Source organism: Lycorma delicatula, chromosome 1, assembly GCF_047948215.1.
Source record: "Lycorma delicatula isolate Av1 chromosome 1, ASM4794821v1, whole genome shotgun sequence".
Lineage (NCBI taxonomy): Eukaryota > Metazoa > Arthropoda > Insecta > Hemiptera > Fulgoridae > Lycorma > Lycorma delicatula.
Genome location: NC_134455.1, coordinates 144,670,851 through 144,689,336, shown reverse-complemented (window position 1 = coordinate 144,689,336; position 18,486 = coordinate 144,670,851). Strand labels below are relative to the sequence as shown.

Below are 18,486 nucleotides of genomic sequence, written 5' to 3'. Positions count from 1 at the left end.
ATTCGGCCAGCGAGCATCTTCTCCACTACCTTCGCCATGGTATTTAAAAGACTCAATGGTCTGTATAAAGGTTCTCCATTGTCATTTGTGCCTTTTGGGAGGAACACCACCCTAGATTCCTTCCAGATTCCTGGAAATGTCTTGTTTTCTAATCCATGGCTGGCAACATCAAGCATTTCATAAGGAATTCTCTTTATCAGCCCTTTAAGGAGTGCCGCTGGAATTCCGTCTGGACCCGGGCTCTTCCTATTACCCAGTTGTGCTACAGCCAAGTGCAGTTCAGAGAACGTGAAGCGTCTGGGTTCGCAATCTATAACATTTCCTGCAGTTTCTACTCTACCGGGGAATAGCTCATTAATTTGTTGTTCTACCTGCTCATTATTTAATATGGGCAAACGCCTTCCAAATCGCTTAGTGATTATTTTCTATGCCTGTCCCCAGGGGTCTCCGTCTAACTCCTCGCAGAGTCTGTGCCATTGTTTTTTCTTAGACATACGAATAGCTTTGTTTAAGGCCCGTCTGGTCTCTTTATAAGCCAGAGATGCCTCCTCGTACTCCTGTCTGCCTCGCATTCTGAGTCTCTGCTTCCTTCTTCTGTGCGATTGTAGGAGCCCTCTCAGTGTTTCAATCTCCATATTCCACCATTACACTGAGTGTCTATTAGCTCTTCTGTGAGCTACTCTGTCCATTTCTTGTCCTTTCGGCCGTTCTATCGATTATGATCTCGATCTGTTCCGTTGTAAAACTACTATAGGGCATTTTCTCTCTAGCCACATAGTCTGAGCCTTTTATAGTAATCATAGTGGCATGATGGTCACTCGCCACATCATGTGGTAACACTCGCCAGTCCCAGTGTTCCCTACTCCATCTATCGTCTATGGTTGTTAAGTCCAAGACTGACGAGTGTCCTCTCGCCTCATATGTAGGGGTGCCATCATTTACACAATGACAGCTAATTGCCCCCATCATATCCATAAGGATCTCATCTCTGCGATTGGTGTATGCGCTCCCTGCTGCAATCGCTTTACTATTGAAATCACCTAGAATAATGACTTTCTTCCTAGTGTTATTTACTACTCCTTGTATTATGTCTAGTCTTCTAGTAAATTCATGTATGTCACAGTTTGGAGACACATAGGCACCAATCGCTAGTGTTGAATCCTACTCCACCGCCAATATGCCTCCAGATCTGGACATCAATCTCCATGCTATCCTTCCACTTACATCCATAATTGCCACATCACCATTTGTATCCACCATCCAGCCTGATCTAGCAACAAGGTACTTGTTCGGCTCCGTGATTATCAGTAAATCAGCCCTTTGCTCTATGACCAGTTCACTAACCAAATCATGAGACATGGTGCTTCTGTTTGCGTTAACCATTATCACCCTAAGCATTTAAGTGTTTTGAGAACCCCCAGCCTCCGGTGCGGTGTTCTTGGCTCCCACAATCCAGGCAGCTACTATGCTCCCGGCATTCAGCAATCTTGTGGTCTCTGCCTCCACAATTGAAGCAGAGATCCATTCTGTCAGGGCCCTTGCACTCATGTTTACGATGTCCAGTATTCCAGCATCTGATGCACTTTTCCTCTGATTCCCTAATATATGCCCGACAATTTACCCAGCCAATCCTCAACCTTTGTTCTACCAGCTTACAGGCAGCCCTATACGAGGTGATAACTGTAACATTTTGGGTCTCGGCGTACCCTTTTCTAATTGACGATATCTTGATGTCCTCATCACTACCTACTCTTGCAGTAATAGCAGAAAAAATTTCTGTCTCAGTGGTGTCATATTCTACATCCCTGATGTAAACTATTGTGCGCCTTCCCGCTCTTGTACGCAGGTCAACATGCAGATCTGCCGCCTTATCTCGTAGGTTACTTGTAAACTCTGCAGCTTTCTGCGCTCCCTGAATTCTCACGTGGAGTTCTTCATTCCTGCCCTTACGTAAGAAGATGACCTCTTTTGCATCTTCACTACTTACTGCAGACTTCATCGTTTTAAGTAAATCAGAATAGGATTTTCCAGCTGCTTTGATAATCACAGTACGACTGTCAACTGCCGGTGGTGTCGACTTTTTAATATGGGCTTGTCCAGACTTGCCTTGTATAGCTTTACCTTCAACTGGGATCGTAGGCACTTTAACCGCTACTTCCTTGTCTCTCCGCAAATAAGATATTAATTTCTTCATATAGTTTCCAATATTATTATTGGGGACGACAAAAACTAAATTACCAGCCTGAGGAATAATCTTCCTTAAAGCCCTCAATATAGCTCCCATTGTGCTCTTCTCAGTAGCATTACCATCATAGTAGATTTTGTATTTACTTTTCTTAATGTCGTCACAGTCTCCAAGAATTGATTGTACATCTTTACGAATGTCGCCTACTTTGTATTTGGTACTAATACTTTCTTTTTCATCCTCTTGACTTGATTTACTTAAATCACTAACAGTACAAGAGTCCACCACCTCAGAAGGCAACTCATTAATCAAACTAATTTTGTTCCGCAAACTATTTGGCCACCTTTTGGGCAGTAGATCTATTATTTGCTCATCTGTCAGCTCCTTAGTAAGAATTTGCTCCATCTCATCTTCCACAACTATAGGGGTCTGTCTGAGTAACCTGCGTAACAACTGATAAAGGGGACGAGACTTGCGTCAAGGCATTAAGCCCATCATATATGCCTTTGAGCTCGTGCTCATGTTTTTTTATTAAAAAATTAAAATTAAATATAAATTAATATAATTTAAATAAATTAAAAAACAAAAAAAGTTAAAAATATATGTATATGAAGTTGAATTCAAACAGATGTGCCTTCCCCTTGCAAAATCCAAATATTTCATTAATTAAAATTTTATTTGGCTATAACTCTGGAACCAATGAAAATAAGTACTACTTATGATATATCGTTGAAAAGCTCTCAATGAGGGCTTATTACTGCAGTTAAGAAAAAGTCCAAAATCCAAATGTTTTGTGCTTTGGGCTTTTTTGGACACTTTTGGTCCAATCAATTGCAATCAAAAGGGGCGGTGTACACCTAGATGTTAAAACGTCCTAAATACTAAATTTCAACATTCTACGGTTAATAGTTTTTGAGTTATGCAAGATACATTTGTACGTACAGATGTGTCACTCTGAAACTAGTCAAAAGGGATACAGGGATGGTCAAAATTGATATTTCTGTTGAAGTCCGAAAACAAAAATTTTTTGTGATAAATTACTTTACTTCATACAAGGAAGTAAAAATATACAAGAATTTTTTGTCTGAAGGTCAATTTTTTTACACTACCATTTATATTCTTTACATAGCCTCTTAAAGAAACCAGTGAAATTTTAGTAAAATGTTGGTATTTTTCTCTATATTGAAAGTTGTAAGTATCCAGATAATTTTTATTGCTGTTTTACACAATTTAAAAAGGATACAAGAAAGTTGCTGATTGATCATATTAAAAAAATGTTCAAGTAAAAAGAAATTAGTATTAATAAAATATTTCAGCTAAGTTGTTAATAATAAACAGTTAACAGTTTATGATTTGGGCATTTTGACAGTATTAAAATCTACACAATATACAAAAAGTAAGGCAAATAATAAAAATTTTGAATTAAAGTTTTATACATTCTTAAATTAACTGTTTCATTCCAGTAGCTGTTATTTTAAATAAATGTTTTAATTTGTATTAGTTTTAATAATAGTCTGATAAAATACATCAACAGCACTTATGTATTGATTAATGCTCTAATGTACCGATTAATTTTTCAAAGTATTGTTTCTTTATATAAATAATTTTTTATAAAATGATTAAATAAATGTAATCTGATATTTTCATTGCCTTTCAATTACTGCTACTAAAGATTATACCATTAACATTATTATAAAGTTAAATTTTAAAAGAGTGTTTATGTGCTTATTTTAAATGCCTGCTTATTTCGCTGTCAGTTTTTCATTTGTCAGATTAGTTTCCTTTTTAGATAATGTATAAGTATATCCAGTAGCAGTTTTCAGATTAAGTTTCATTAATACTTCTTGTCTAGATAATATTAGAATATCACTCTGTGCTGGAAAAACACAAGCAGGAGATGGACCTTAAGGGTGAAGAAAATTTACTTCCTTCTCTTCTGTCGATTCATTTGTAGATAATACACAAGCCAACCACCAAGCACCATTATAAATGTATGTGACAAAACATTTTATATCATAAATTTTAAGAAAACCAACTTCTGTTTCATGCAAAACTTTATGTTGTTTATAATCTTCATTTTTGGAAATAATTTTTGTCTTTAAGATATCCTTTCCTGACTGGTAAGGAAAGGATTTTTAGTACCTGGGATTGCCATCACTTTTTCTTGCGAAATATGAGGTGCGAAATATTTTTCTTCTTTCTGATATTCTTCATTTGAAAGAAATATGAAATACATATTTTTAATACTTGATGTAGCCCAAGCTGAGTGACTGTTATTATTTGATCTTGGGCGTTGTAAACTTGCCTTTGATGCTAATCTTTTAAGAATACTACCAAAACCATCACATACACTCTTGCCATGTGATGTGGCAAAGAAGTGTCATTCCACCTTGGCAGCAAAGTCACCCTTATGATAGAATAAATTTACAAACTTTTTATGATTTTTTATTGTGCTGCTGAGCTATCTGAGAAATAAATTGATTTATTCAAAACTTTTCTATAAAAATCTTATTTTTTTTAAATTGAATTAGTTTTTTCTGAGAAAGAGAACTGATATTGTGTTATGCTTAAGGTAGTCAGACATAACAACTAAATTATCATTTAGTGTTTAAAAACTCTTGGCTTGTTCCATTGAACCCTTGGGCTTCATCTTATAGCACAAATGAATAATTGTCAACAAAGTCACGCAATTTGATAAAGATTTTGGATTCAATTACAGTTCTTAAATTTTTAAGAAGTTTGACTGCTGAGAAGTACGAATGAATGATAAATTAGAATTGATAATTTTTCAATAAATGTCTCCATAAAATCTTCTGTGTTCTCTACTGTTTCTAAATGATCAGATGATATTCATTGCTTAACAGTTATTTTATCTACAGAATTTTCAACAAATATTGAATCTAAAATGTTTTTAAAGTTGTCAGAATCTGAACAATTTTTACACTCACAAAGGTAACAAATTTCTTGAGGTAGATTACAAATAGTTTGTGCCACACAATGTTTATAAGAAGTGAAATGATCACTGCACTCTTTTGTTAAAAAATTTAATTTACATCCTTCAAACATTAATTTCACATTCTGATGGATAACACACACACACACACACACACACACACACACACACACACACACACACACACACACACACACACACACACACACACTATGAGTTCCACTGCCACCTGCTAAAACACAGTTTTTAAGATGTAAAGTAGCAAAGGTAGAAAATTCAATTTTAATACCTGTAGAGTTTCTTTAAACGGTTGATTTATCTCTTTGATTAGTCAGTATTAGTCTTTTTTAAACTTGAATGTTTTTACAAGGTGATTTTTATTGTGGCACAGTCTCTTTTGCCTGGCATTACATCACTTGTATCATCATCTCATTTATAAAATACCTGAGTACATTCAACTATGTTTTGATTCAGACACTTTCCAGGTTTGGGTTTCCCTTGTTCTTTAACTAGTTGTTTTCCCTGTCGTATTATGTAGTTGATATTTCCTGGGAATTCATCTTGCACTTTTTGATGCTCTAACTTCATGGAAGTAGAGTAAGAATTGTTATTTTAAGACTTCTATTCCAACCCCTCTGTTCTGAGCCCTGGGGGGTTTACCGGAAGTCGTCTTTAGACCCTCTAATTGATTACATCTCACAGTCATTAGCCAGGATTCAGTCAGAATGCCAATGATGCAAATTCCTCGGCAGTCTTTTACATCAGTAAAAATTATCTCAGCCAACGCCTTCGCTTTAGGCTTCTTTCAGACATCTTCACTCTTCTTTTCCTACAATATCACTCTCTGAACTAGCTAACTGAGTGTGGTGAAGTCTCAAGAGTTTTTATTAGCTACATTGAATACTTTTTCCTGTCACTGATCTCAGATTTTGCAATTTTTTTTGGCAGGATATGTTTTCTCTTGCAATCTTTTTGATTTTACAGGTGATTCCTCAGTACTCAACTAGACTCTCATGGAGCCTGTCTAATCTATAATTCCTTTCATCATAAAGGGCTTCTTCAGAACAAAACAGAATGCACGGATAGCAGGAATTTGTTTTCTTCCTACTAATTGCAAAACCTGGACAAATGTCCCTTGCTGCTGTGTCTTTTTATTTTATCTGGCTGGTTATAATCTGTTCAGTGGCAGTTATAGATTTTATTTGTTTTATTTTATTTATGGATGGATTTCATATTTGCATTCTGGTCCCTTAGACCAATGAGAAACAATTGACAGGGGCTGATACTGGAAGATTAAGCGTGTGCTTTGTACTTCTGGCAATATTCCCCTTCATCCTCTGAAGTCCTTTCGGTGCTAGAGCCTTTCAGTCAAACAGGAATTTGCCTTCTGTAGGGGCCCTAGTGTTTGGAGAAAGCTTCCAGATACATGTGTATCCAGGAAGGGTTTGGGGGGGATCGTGTGGACACCTTCATTGTGCTGGTTCACCAGAAACAAGACATAAAAAGGAGGCATGTTCTATATTGCAAGAAATATATAACAGACCACATTAAGGACAATATGACAAACCTCTCATATTTCAACCTACCTACATATTAAAGTTTTATAAAATTTATTTTTTTTTTTGAAGGGGGTAAAATTGCTCTTAAAAAACTGCTAGCGTGTGTGCACAAAAAACCCTAATAATGTTAAAAAATATTACTCAGGATAGTATGGGCTTAGAGTCAGATGTTTTCAATAAAAGTTGAAAGTTAACAATTTATTTAATTTATCATTTTGAATAATTAAGTGATCTACTAGTAGTTAACATTGATCAGGTAAGATATATTTGCATTATTAATAGTGAATATTAAATTAGGTTGGGATCAACATAATACCAAGTCAATGGATTTTGAATTAAAGGTTTAAAAGGTTCCACTAACTTGACCGAAGACAATGAAAAGGGTCCCGCCAGGTAGCAGCGTCTTACCTATTTCCTGTTGAGGACACTTGCAGAGCATAAAACAACAAAACCATATGTTCGTTTATTATTAAGCACTCCTTAGGATATTAGATTTTATGTATATCTATACTATTGTAGGATATTATCGTTCATATTCAAATCATTTCTTTATTAATTACTGAACTGCCTTCTTCTTACTCCTTAATATATGAAGTTGTTACAATTCAGTCACCAGCTGATGTTTATTTTACTTATTATAATCTTTTATATTGTTGAGAGTCAGTCCAAATTTAGCATTCATAGAGTAAACATGTACATGCAGGAGATTATACATATTTATCAATGTTCTATTCATTACAATAAAAAAGGTGTAAACAAAAGCCAGAGATTCATTGAATTATTTCTTAATCATAAATATGAATCACTGGGTTCAAAATCAAGGAACAGTTGGCCAGTCATAATGGTGTAGATTAAATTAATATTGGTTCAAGTATTTCTTATTTTATTTTACATTTTAAATAAAATGCATCACAATTAAATGTTTAATTATTTGGTAAGCCCTAGTTAGGGGTTAGATTATATTTTCTAGTTCTGCTATATTGTATGACACTGAAATTGGATAAATAAAATTGATTTAATTTTGGTTAAAAAAAAAAAAATTGTATTTCCATACTTATGAGCTGTAACAGCTTTACGTGCAATATGAGACTTTACACGCATATCTCTTTTTAATGACCTCTTTCTTTTTTAAAGTCCCACAATCATTTTTGGGAGTCCCTGTTGGCTCACCTGATGTAGAGGCTGCTGGTCTGGTTTATCATATACAAACCCACATCCTGCCTTTTCATGGTGGTTCATCTAACATGGCGTGAGGCCTTTTCCTCTCACCTTGTGGTGTAGGGTCCTCTCGGCAAATGTCCCTGAGATGGCTGTGCTTGGACACAGCCACTCTCCCGAATAATCCGGGCCTGTGCTATACCCACTTCTGATACGGTTTTTATGTCCACATTGTAGCAAAGTGTGGCGTTTCTGACAAACCACAGCGCTTTGAAAATCATCTGCAGTGCTACGTTTTGGACGGCCTCCACCTTTTTCTAGAATATGATGCACAACAGAGCCGGGTAAGCATATGTCAGAATTGGCAAGACGTAGCGTCTGTATATGATTATCTTAGTTGCCAGCGGAATGGGGCTGGCTTGATTTAGCACTGAGTGAAACCCTGGTGGCCTTTGCCCTCTGGGTCACATATTTTATATGTTCTCTGAGGTAAGCTGTTTATCCAGGACCACTCCCAGATACTTAACTTTTGTCTCAAAGGGTATTTTTACCCCTGAGATTTCCAGCTGTCTGGCCAGAGCATGTGAATAGCACAGCCATGGACTTTTCCCTGTAGACCCTGATTCTTCACATATGAAGCCACGGCTCCACTAAATCCAACTTTGACAATGCAGGTAATAAGGAGATCAGCCTGTAATTCCGGGGGGATATAAATTTTTCCCCAGTTTGGGCAGGCATACCAAACCATGCTGTTTTCCAGCATTCTGAAAAATACCCTGCATACAAAATGGGCATGAAAAGGGTGGCCATAAGAGGGGGGGAATGTTCCAGTATGCTCAGGCCTTGATCCTGGGCACTTATCGGGGCTTGTGGCTTTGATAGCCGCAGTCACTTCCGCTTCAGTGAAGTGGTCTATTTTGCGGGGGGGCATTCTCTACCTGAGTGAAGTAGTCCACAAGGAAAGACAAAGACTTCACCTTAGTTGCATGGTCGTTGTTCGGGCCGGTGGTGGGGTTTGGAGTGAACTGGTGAACTGGCCCAGGGTATCCACGAAGACCTCTGCCCAGTCAAACTTGTCATCCCAGCACCAGGTGGTGAGACTTCTTTCCTTCACGTAGCAGTTTATTCAACCTGGACATTGAAGAGATGTCAGATATCGAGACGAGGTAATCTCTCAAAGATTCTTTGCAATATTTTATCAGCAGTACTTTCACCCTGTTCGTTTGTCTGTAAAATGCCCGCTTGTCATCGGAGGACAGGTTGAGGCGATATCTCCTCCTCAGCTGGTGCTTTTCCAAGATTGCCTTGGAGATGTGAGGTGGGAAATCGTTACCGGGGGGGATGGGGGGGTGCGCCCCGCCCCACCTATTGTTAACAGCATTTGTACCGCCCTCACAATGGTGATGTTGAGCACGTCAAGTCTTGACCAACCAGAGGAGGGAGAATGAGGTGGTGGTGGGTGATTAGTTGCCATTAGCCTAAATTAAAAAAAAATTAAAACTCAATTTTAACATTAGTATAAGTTTAGATTCACAAAAAGAATAAATTTAATTAAAAAGAATTAAGTGGATAATGGCTTACATTAGTGTAAATTGCTAATACAAGGCAATATTTTATAATACAATGATGAACAAAATATATTTTTCTTAAAAAATTGAAGATTGTTTTTTCTGAAATTCAAGGTCAAAAGTCAAAGGCTTGAAGTAAAGACTTATGTAAACATAGGCTTGTTGTGTATTGTATGAAAGAGCATCAAATAAGCTTTAAAATAAGTCCATGTTTATCATTTACCATAATTAAATAACAAAACAAACGTTATATTGATCTAACACTATTGCTGCAAGTCAAAATTTGCCATTTTCCAGCAAATTTGAAGAGGTCTAAAAACAAAATGGTTAATGGTAGAGATTTGGAATTTAGTATTTTCTCATAACTCTTATCAACAGTTAATTCATACCAAATTTAATGAAAATCCTAGTCGGTTGAGTTGTGAATGGCTATCCACCTTGTTGATTTGGCATGGAATGACCCCAACCTTATTTCCTGTGGCAGGTAACGTGAATCATATTTGTACTACTTAGAACTGGCTGATATGCATTTAATTTATGATCTCACACAGTGTTTTCATCCATTCAAACATAGCTCAAAGACAAACTTGAAAAACATGATAAATCAGGACAACCATATTCAATTTGTACATCTGAATTCGAGGAGGATGTGTTAGATAAAATATCTAACTGCCCCAAAAAAAGTATTAGAGAGTTCAATCTTAGTAATGGAACAGTTTGAAAGTTTTTCATGAAAAGCATTTCCTTGCCTATTACTATAAGTGGGTACAAGCTATTTTACCTCAAAATTATACTCGCAGTGTTCAGTTGTACCAATGGTTTATCTGAAAATTTACTAATCCAAATTTTTTGAATGATATTTTCTCTACTGATGAAGCCAAATTTACAAGATTGACCACAACATGCACATGTGGTCAGTTGAAACCCTCTTTCCATTTCAGAGAACTGTGATGATCATCAATATCAGTTTTCTGTAAACATATGGGCTGGTATTCTGGATGAACACTTATTTGTCTGCTTTTTATCTGAAATGCTCAATGGTGAAAGATTTTTCATTTCTCGACAACTGATTTTCTGCTTTTAGTCTGAAGATTTGCCACTAAATACATGTAACAAAGTGTAATTATCTTTGGATTGGACTCTGGCTCATTACAGATTACAAATTTGAATCACCTAAAAGAAGCATATCCAAACATATGGATTGTTCGAGGAGGTCCAATTTCATGGCCTGCAAAGTCTTTCTGACGTTTTCTGATGGGGCCATTTAAAGACCCTTGTATACAACACCTCATTGGATACCATAGAAGAATTGTGCACAAGAATTCTAAATGGGATTGAGAGGATTCATCAGACACCTTGCATTGTTGCATGTAATGCATTAAATGAGAGCCACCATTTTGATCAGCTATTGTAGTTTGTTTTATTAGTGTTTATTATCTGTGATAGAATTTAGAGCTACTGTGGACTGTATTTCTTTTTGATGAGATGGTAGATGATGAAATGAAGCAACGCTATGTTCTTCTTGAATCATTATATTTAATTTGTTGTCACCCTTGACATTTTAATTGTATTACAATAGTTACATTAAACTTAAGAATGTATGACACTTTAGACATAATTGAACTTGAACATTATCAAGAAACTATGATTCCTCTTGGACTGAAATGAAAACGCGACTGCATTGGGGGGGGGGGGGGCTCTTAACGTAGAATAGTCATATTAAATTAAAACCCACCGGTTTGGTCTAGTGGTGAACGCGTATTCCCAAATCAGCTGATTTGGAAACCGAGAGTTCCAGCGTTCAAGTCCTAGTAAAGTCAGATATATTTACACGGATTTGAATACTATGTCGTGGATACTGGTGTTCTTTGGTGGTTGGGTTTCAATTAACCACACATCTCAGGAATGGTCGAACTGAGACTGTACAGGACTACACTTCATTTACATTCATACATATCATCCTCACTCATCCTCTGAACTATTGTCTGAACGGTAACTACCGGAGGCTAAACAGGAAAAAGAAAAGTCATATTAAATTAACTCGCCGGCCAGCGCTAGTAGCTGCTAGAGTGCAGCACCAACCGACTCAACATGGAATGGAACACACTGCCTACCAATTATAGTTTCATGATACATTACATGAAATGAAACTCAATATACAAACAGAGAGTAAAATAATTACATTAATGCCTGAGAAATCAGGGTCAGGTAAGGAAGTTAAAGGAGCGAAAATTAAAAAATGTCCAAGAGTAAGTGAAGTAGGATCAGATGTATGCCGCCCACCATGCCGGAGAGGTATTGACAACGTGGAATTGATTTCTTCCGAAGAAAGATCTGACAATATACGATTATTTTTATTTTTTAAATTATAAATGAAGTGACGACAATGTGAAATATATTTAATGCTCGTGTGAAGAAGGAAATGATTTTGATTGTTCTATAGCTTCTGTAGTTTGATGAGCAGCTGAAAGCACATTAGTTTTGCTAGACTTCTTCTCTTCCTGAGCGAATCTGGCAGAATAATACAAATGTAGGCGAATTGGATGGCCAGGTGTTTTCCTCTTCCTTCAGAATAGATGGACCATTCCACCAGAGTTGTGACGAGGTTAAAGCATCCGGCATGGAACCATGTGACAGAATGTCTGCGGGGTTACCCTTGAAGGAATGTGCTTCCATAACCATTACTTAGTTAGCTCTTGAATTTCGCAAACTCTATTTGCGATGAAGAATATCTTCCATTGATTAGAAAGCGATGACAACCAGTAAAGTACCACTTGAGAATCCGACCAAAAGTGGATTGAATCGAATCTTATACCTAAAATACACTTAACCTTATTGAATAAACGAGATAATAAAAGAGCTGCATTCAGCTCTTAACATATGAATAGAGATTTGCTTGACTGGAGCAACTCTAGATTTTGAACACAATAAGTGGGTTTCAATATGTTCATTGCTATCAACAGATCTGATAAAAAGGAAAGCACCGTATTCGCCTACTACTTGCATCACAAAATCCATTTAATTGATAACTCTTACTGAAACTAATTTTAACTAATCTAGGAATCCTAAAATTACTTGAAGATTTGAGTTGAAAATACAGAAAATTCTATTTTTCTGCTAACGGAGTGGGAAGAACTTCATCCCATTGAAGGCTAGCGCACCATAACTCTTGGATGTACACCTTAGATGGAACGATTGTAGGAGCAAGTAGACCCAAAGGATCGAACAATGAAGAAACAATTGATAAAACAGAATGTTTAGTGTAAGAAGTATTATTATCTTTTGGTTTGAATTGATAAATGAAATCATCACCTTGAGGATTCCAAAATAATCCAAGTGTCTTGATATTCTCATCCTTATGTAATTTGATGAGAGAATCAGAATTGTCAAACATATCTGGAACATTAGAATGGCATTTATGTAGTGAAAATCCGAGCAATAACAAAACATCATTGTATAATTGTTTCAACTGATCGATGTTGTCACAACCAGTGAGCAGATCATTGACATAAAAATCTTACTTAATTACTTGGCAAGCTTGAGGAAAAGAGGCTTCATTTTGATTGGAAATTTCAATCAAACATATTGTGGCTAGAAAACTTGAAGGTGCTAAACCATAAGTAACTATTTGTAAGTAGTGTGGAATGACTGATGAGTTATTATTATTGTACCAGAGGATACTTTGCAATGGAAAATGTCGAGGATTGATACAAATTTCTCAATACATCTTTGGAATATCGCCTGATAGCACATAGCTGTGGGTTCTAAAATAAATTATAATCGAAAATAAATCTTGTACTACTGGACATGTAGCAAGAATTGAATTGAGTGATTGGCTGTTTGATGTTTTTGCACTACCGTCAAATACTACTCTTGTTTTGGTAGTGGTGGAAGATTCACGAAATGCTGTGTGGTGGGGCAAATAAAAGGTTTCAGATGGGGCCTTTGACTGAGATGAATCTACAGGTTGCATGTGATCTAATTCTTGACATTCCTTCAAGAAATGGAAGTAATCTTCTTTAAGTTTAGGATTTTTCTTAAATCTATGCTATAATAAAATGAAAAGATGTTTGGCATTTGCAAACGAATCTCCTAAAGTACAATTTTCCTTACGAGGAAGAGACACAACAAATCTACCTTGTTGATCATGAAAGGTATTTTCAACTAAATGTTTTTCGCAGAAAGATTCCTCTTTGGTTGGTAAATGACCTTTTATCTCTTCAGATCTCCAAAATGATTCTAATTGAGAGGAAAGCTGTTCATTACTAACAAGAAGTGATATTGAATTTGAATTGTTTTTCTGCTTGCTAGGTTTAGTAGGGATTTGACCAGAAACTGTGAAACTAAGACGAGTTTCTTGAAATATGGTATGATTGGAATTATGAGTTAATTGAACAGGTTTAAGTAGAGAAAGATAATATTGAGCTCCTAGGATAATGTCAATTTGCCCATGAATATTAAAATGAGGATTGGCAAGAAAAAGTTGAGAAGGAATTTCCCAGTCAGTTACGTTTACAAAATCATTAGGTAACAGACCTGTAATAGATGGCAGTACATGACATTTCAAATTAAAATTAAAATCTTCATATCTAGAATTAATATTTAAATCAACACTTAACTTAGATTTAGTGACAACATTACTAATACCTCTGATCGGCATTAAAACAGGTTTGGTCTGCAGCCCAAGTTTAGCAGCAAACCTTTCAGTACAAAATGAAATCATCGAAGCGGAATCAAGTAAGACCCTGGCTTGGATTAAATTCCTTTTTTTATCTTTAACGTTAACTACATCTGTTGCGAGTAAAACAGACTTTTTAGGTTCTGTATTAAAGTAAAATATGAACTATTAGTCAAAGGAGCTTGATTCGGATTAGAAGATTTAATTGTTGGCTCTTGCAGCGTTTTATCTAAATGAATTAGCATATGATGCTTCTGTTAGCATTTCGTACATTTACAATTTTACAATGTGCTGTTTACTTAAACAATTAAGACATAATTATTTATGAAATATAAAATTTTTTCTTTCATTAACATTATAACTTAAATATTTATTACATCATTACAATGGATGGTTGCTAGTTTTACATAATGTAATAATGGAATTATTTACATAAAATACGTTTTTACTAGAACTAGGTTTTGAATAATCATATTTTTTGCTGCTAAAACCTATATTAGATGGCTGTGGCTTTTCATTACATTGAATCGTGTCTGTGGATTCAAGTAGTTAACGCTTACATTCTAAGAAAGAAATGAGTTGTTCTAACCTTGGAAATTCATTATTTTCCATTTTTTCCCAGTCTTAAAGTATTTAAATTTTGAGTAATAAATTCTAAATAATCAATATTTAGATTCTTCAATGCATTAATATTTGAATTTGATCAATGAATAAATATAAATATTCAGAATTTTTCTTTTTTAATGGTTTAAAATTAATAATTTTCATGGCATGTTTAGCTACAATTAGTCGTTTGTTGTCATAACAAGCTTTAAGTAAGTTTATGGCAGTTTCAAAATTTTCAAATGTTACTGATAAATTTTTTATTACATCTAAAGCATTACCTCTTAAGAAATTTGTAAGATAATAAAATTTTTCAACATCGGAAAATTCCTTGTGGTTATGGCCTAAACTATTAAAAATATCAAAAAATTTATGCCATGCTCTCTCACATCACCGTGAAAGGGCTCAATTTGTAGAGGTTTTAATGTAACTTGATTGGGTTTATCAATTATTTTGTTTGACACAATTGCATTTGAAATTTTGAAAAGATTTTCTAGGTTTTTGTTTTAATTTAAATTTATCGAAGATATTTTCATATCAATGCTGCATCTTTATGCAATTCTATTTCAGATTGAACTTCAAAAAATGTTTTTTTGTATTCTAATAGTTTATTGAATTTTATAGTGAACAGATCATAATCGTCTGATTCGGAATTAAAATTATTAAAGATTAATTTTAATTTTGCTCTGCAGTTTTTCACAATACCTTGTTTCTTAATTAAATCTTTAAATTCGATTTTGTCTTAAACTTTGGTATTGATAGAGATATTATTAACTTGTTTTCAATGATCAGAAGTTAAGTTGATAAAGTTGTTTTTCTAATGTATACCCGATATGACATCATATCGGGTATGTAACCCAGTATAGGTATGCGTATGTAACCCAGTATAGTTCCAACACATTGAAGTTCAATAATAATTTTTGTGAACTTCAATGTGTTGGAACTATTAAGACTGAACTATTATAACTATTATTGAAAATTCACTGTTTGGTAATTTGCATATAAAACAACTATTGTTATAATCTTATGCGTGTCGTGAATGTTACAAGTTATTCAAAATGTATTGAATTTTACGCATTTTATACTAATGCCCTTTGTACTCCTGAATGTGCACTGTCTGATAAACATTAATATTCACAGTTCCTATGAAAAATTAAGTAATGTTATTTAACACCGCTTATAAATAAAATTATAAATACCGCTTGATCCGGCCTTACAAATCCTGCCTTGCGAATTCTGCTACTTGATGATCATGCCCTCCTATTTGGTGACACCTCAATCCACTTGATCCTACGGTGGATCATAAATAGATATGGTAGATCCATCGACTTAACTATCCGGCACAGAGTACCATAAAAAGATGTGGTAGAATTTAGAGCTAGTGTGGACTGTATTTCTTTTTGATGAGATGGTAGATGATAAAATGAAGCAACACTATGTTCTTGAATCGTTAATTTAATTTGTTGTCACTCTTGACATTTTAATTGAATTACAATAGTTACATTAAACTTAAGAATGTATGACACTTTAGTCATAATTGAACTTGAATATTATCAAGAAACTATGAGTCCTCTGGACTGAAATGAAAACATGACTGCACTGTGTGGGATCCTGATGTAGAATATAACTAACACTAATTGTCCATGCTGACGAAATGAATAATGTAACCGCACTGGGTGGGTCTCTAATGTAGACTAGTCATATTAAATTAACTCACCAGCCAGCGCTAGTAGCTGCTAGAGTGCAGTGCCAACCGACTCAACATGGAACGGAACAATTTGATAAAATAATTTATTATCGTTAAATAAATTTTAATTGAAAAAAAAAAATGAAAAACATGTAATGCAAATTATTTTTCAATATTAATATTTATTATTTTATTTTAATGATTTCAGTAATAATAAACTATTTTATTGCAAAATTTTGAATATTATTAAATTTTATAATTTATTACATGATAACAATAAATAATAAATTATTCCAGTTGAGATTGTGTAGAATTATGTAGTTTTACTTGGGAGGAAATGAAAATTGGTTTTGTAATCTAGATGACTCGCTTCAAGAATTTTTGCTTTAACTTTGTTATTTTTGAACAAATTTGAATACACAAGGTGTCATTTTCTTCAGCTCTATATGATTAAACCATTCCTGTTTTTTCTGTATCTATGTGGGGACCATCATCTAAACGGTTTTTATAAACATTCTGTGTACACCCACAACTGAATCTTGTTTTTGTGTTTGCTTTAATTACATTTTCTTTTTCAGTCCTTTTATTATATTCATTCCTATTGTTTTAATTATGTTTTATTGCAGATTGTGAATAATGGTATCCTGAAAGAAGCATGTGAAGAACACCCGTTATGTGTGGTGTCTGTATTACCTCATATATTAGATTGTCAGTCTGGTTGTAGGAACAGCTACATTAAAATATTAACTTCACTTGGAGATAAATTTAAGAAAAAGATGTGGGGGTGAGTACCAGGTTTTATTGGATTTTATGTATTTATTAAATATTAAAAACAATAGTTTAAATAACTTTTTTTTACTGAGTTTTAAAAAAGGGTTTTAAATTTTTTAAAACATCACATCATTGGCATTCTTGTATCTTTTACCCAACAGAGCATTTTTCAAGTGAGGGAACAGGTAAAAATCAGCTGTTGCCAAGTTGGAAGTGCATGATGGATGCTTCAAAGTAATTACATTGTGTTCTGCGAGGTATTTTTTGACAAATATGGATTAATGTGCTGATGTATTGCAAGAAAGAATTCAATTCTTTGTTATCTATTTTCAGGAAGCTTCTTTTTTCTTGCATCCCATAAGCAATTAATTATATTGATGTACATTTCCTCATTCACTATCTGCCCATCAGGAATGAATTCACATGAACAATACCCTATAAATAAATAAAATAAAAAAACACTACAGCATAACTTTTCCTTAGACTATTATTCAAAAGAAATTTCTGACTACAGTGAAGATGTTGATTTCCATTTTGTCTGTGAATCATACAAAAAACAACCTTTCTCATCTTCAGTCATGATCTTCCTGTTATGATATTGCTCACCTATAGTATGAGGTCTCCTGCCATTCTCATGTACATTTCTTTCTGATCTGCAGACAACATTTTTAAAATGATGTATTGACAAATTCAGTGCATGTTCAAATCATGCTCATTGTTTTCTAGTAGATAGATAGATAGATAGATATTCACTACCACCTAACATTTATCCCAATCGTAAACCACCAATTTCCCATATGCTTGTTCAAAGGCATTAACATCTCTATAATGATTTTATTAGCAAAATCTCATATTTTTATACTGTTCATTGCTGCTATTTTTCACTGGTGCATAAACTACTGGAAACAGAGTTATAGTATTGTTGTATGCAAAACAGAAAAGATATGATGCAGCTATATCATGACATCATAAGTGCTGTCAGCATAAAAACCAATAATTTCTTTATTGATTGCTATTTTAAATTACTGTATGAAGCAATTTGGGAAATGTTTTGTATATTTACAAACTCATGCATACATATAGACAGACTATTTATATATATTTATTTAATTTTTATTGTATTTATAATAAAAACATAGATTATTTAATTTAATAAAATATAATTTAATAATTTTTTTTTTATGATAATGTAATCTTTTTTTTATACGATTTAATAATTAATTATTTTAATAAAATATAATCTTATTTTTGCACATTTATTCCTTATTATTTATATATAAATTTTTAAAGTTTATCTACTTATTAAATTAGTGAAATTTTATTT

General features: G+C 34.2%; 1 protein-coding gene across 1 annotated transcript in view; it reads left to right on the top strand.

The window, feature by feature from the left end:
• CaBP1 (Protein disulfide-isomerase A6 homolog CaBP1) overlaps positions 1–18,486 on the top strand; it is a 48,953-nt gene that overhangs the window by 20,273 nt on the left and 10,194 nt on the right. The window contains exon 6 of the mRNA XM_075363347.1: positions 17,018–17,175. Within this exon, the coding sequence (XP_075219462.1) occupies positions 17,018–17,175 (158 nt within the window). The remainder of the gene's footprint in view (positions 1–17,017; positions 17,176–18,486) is intronic.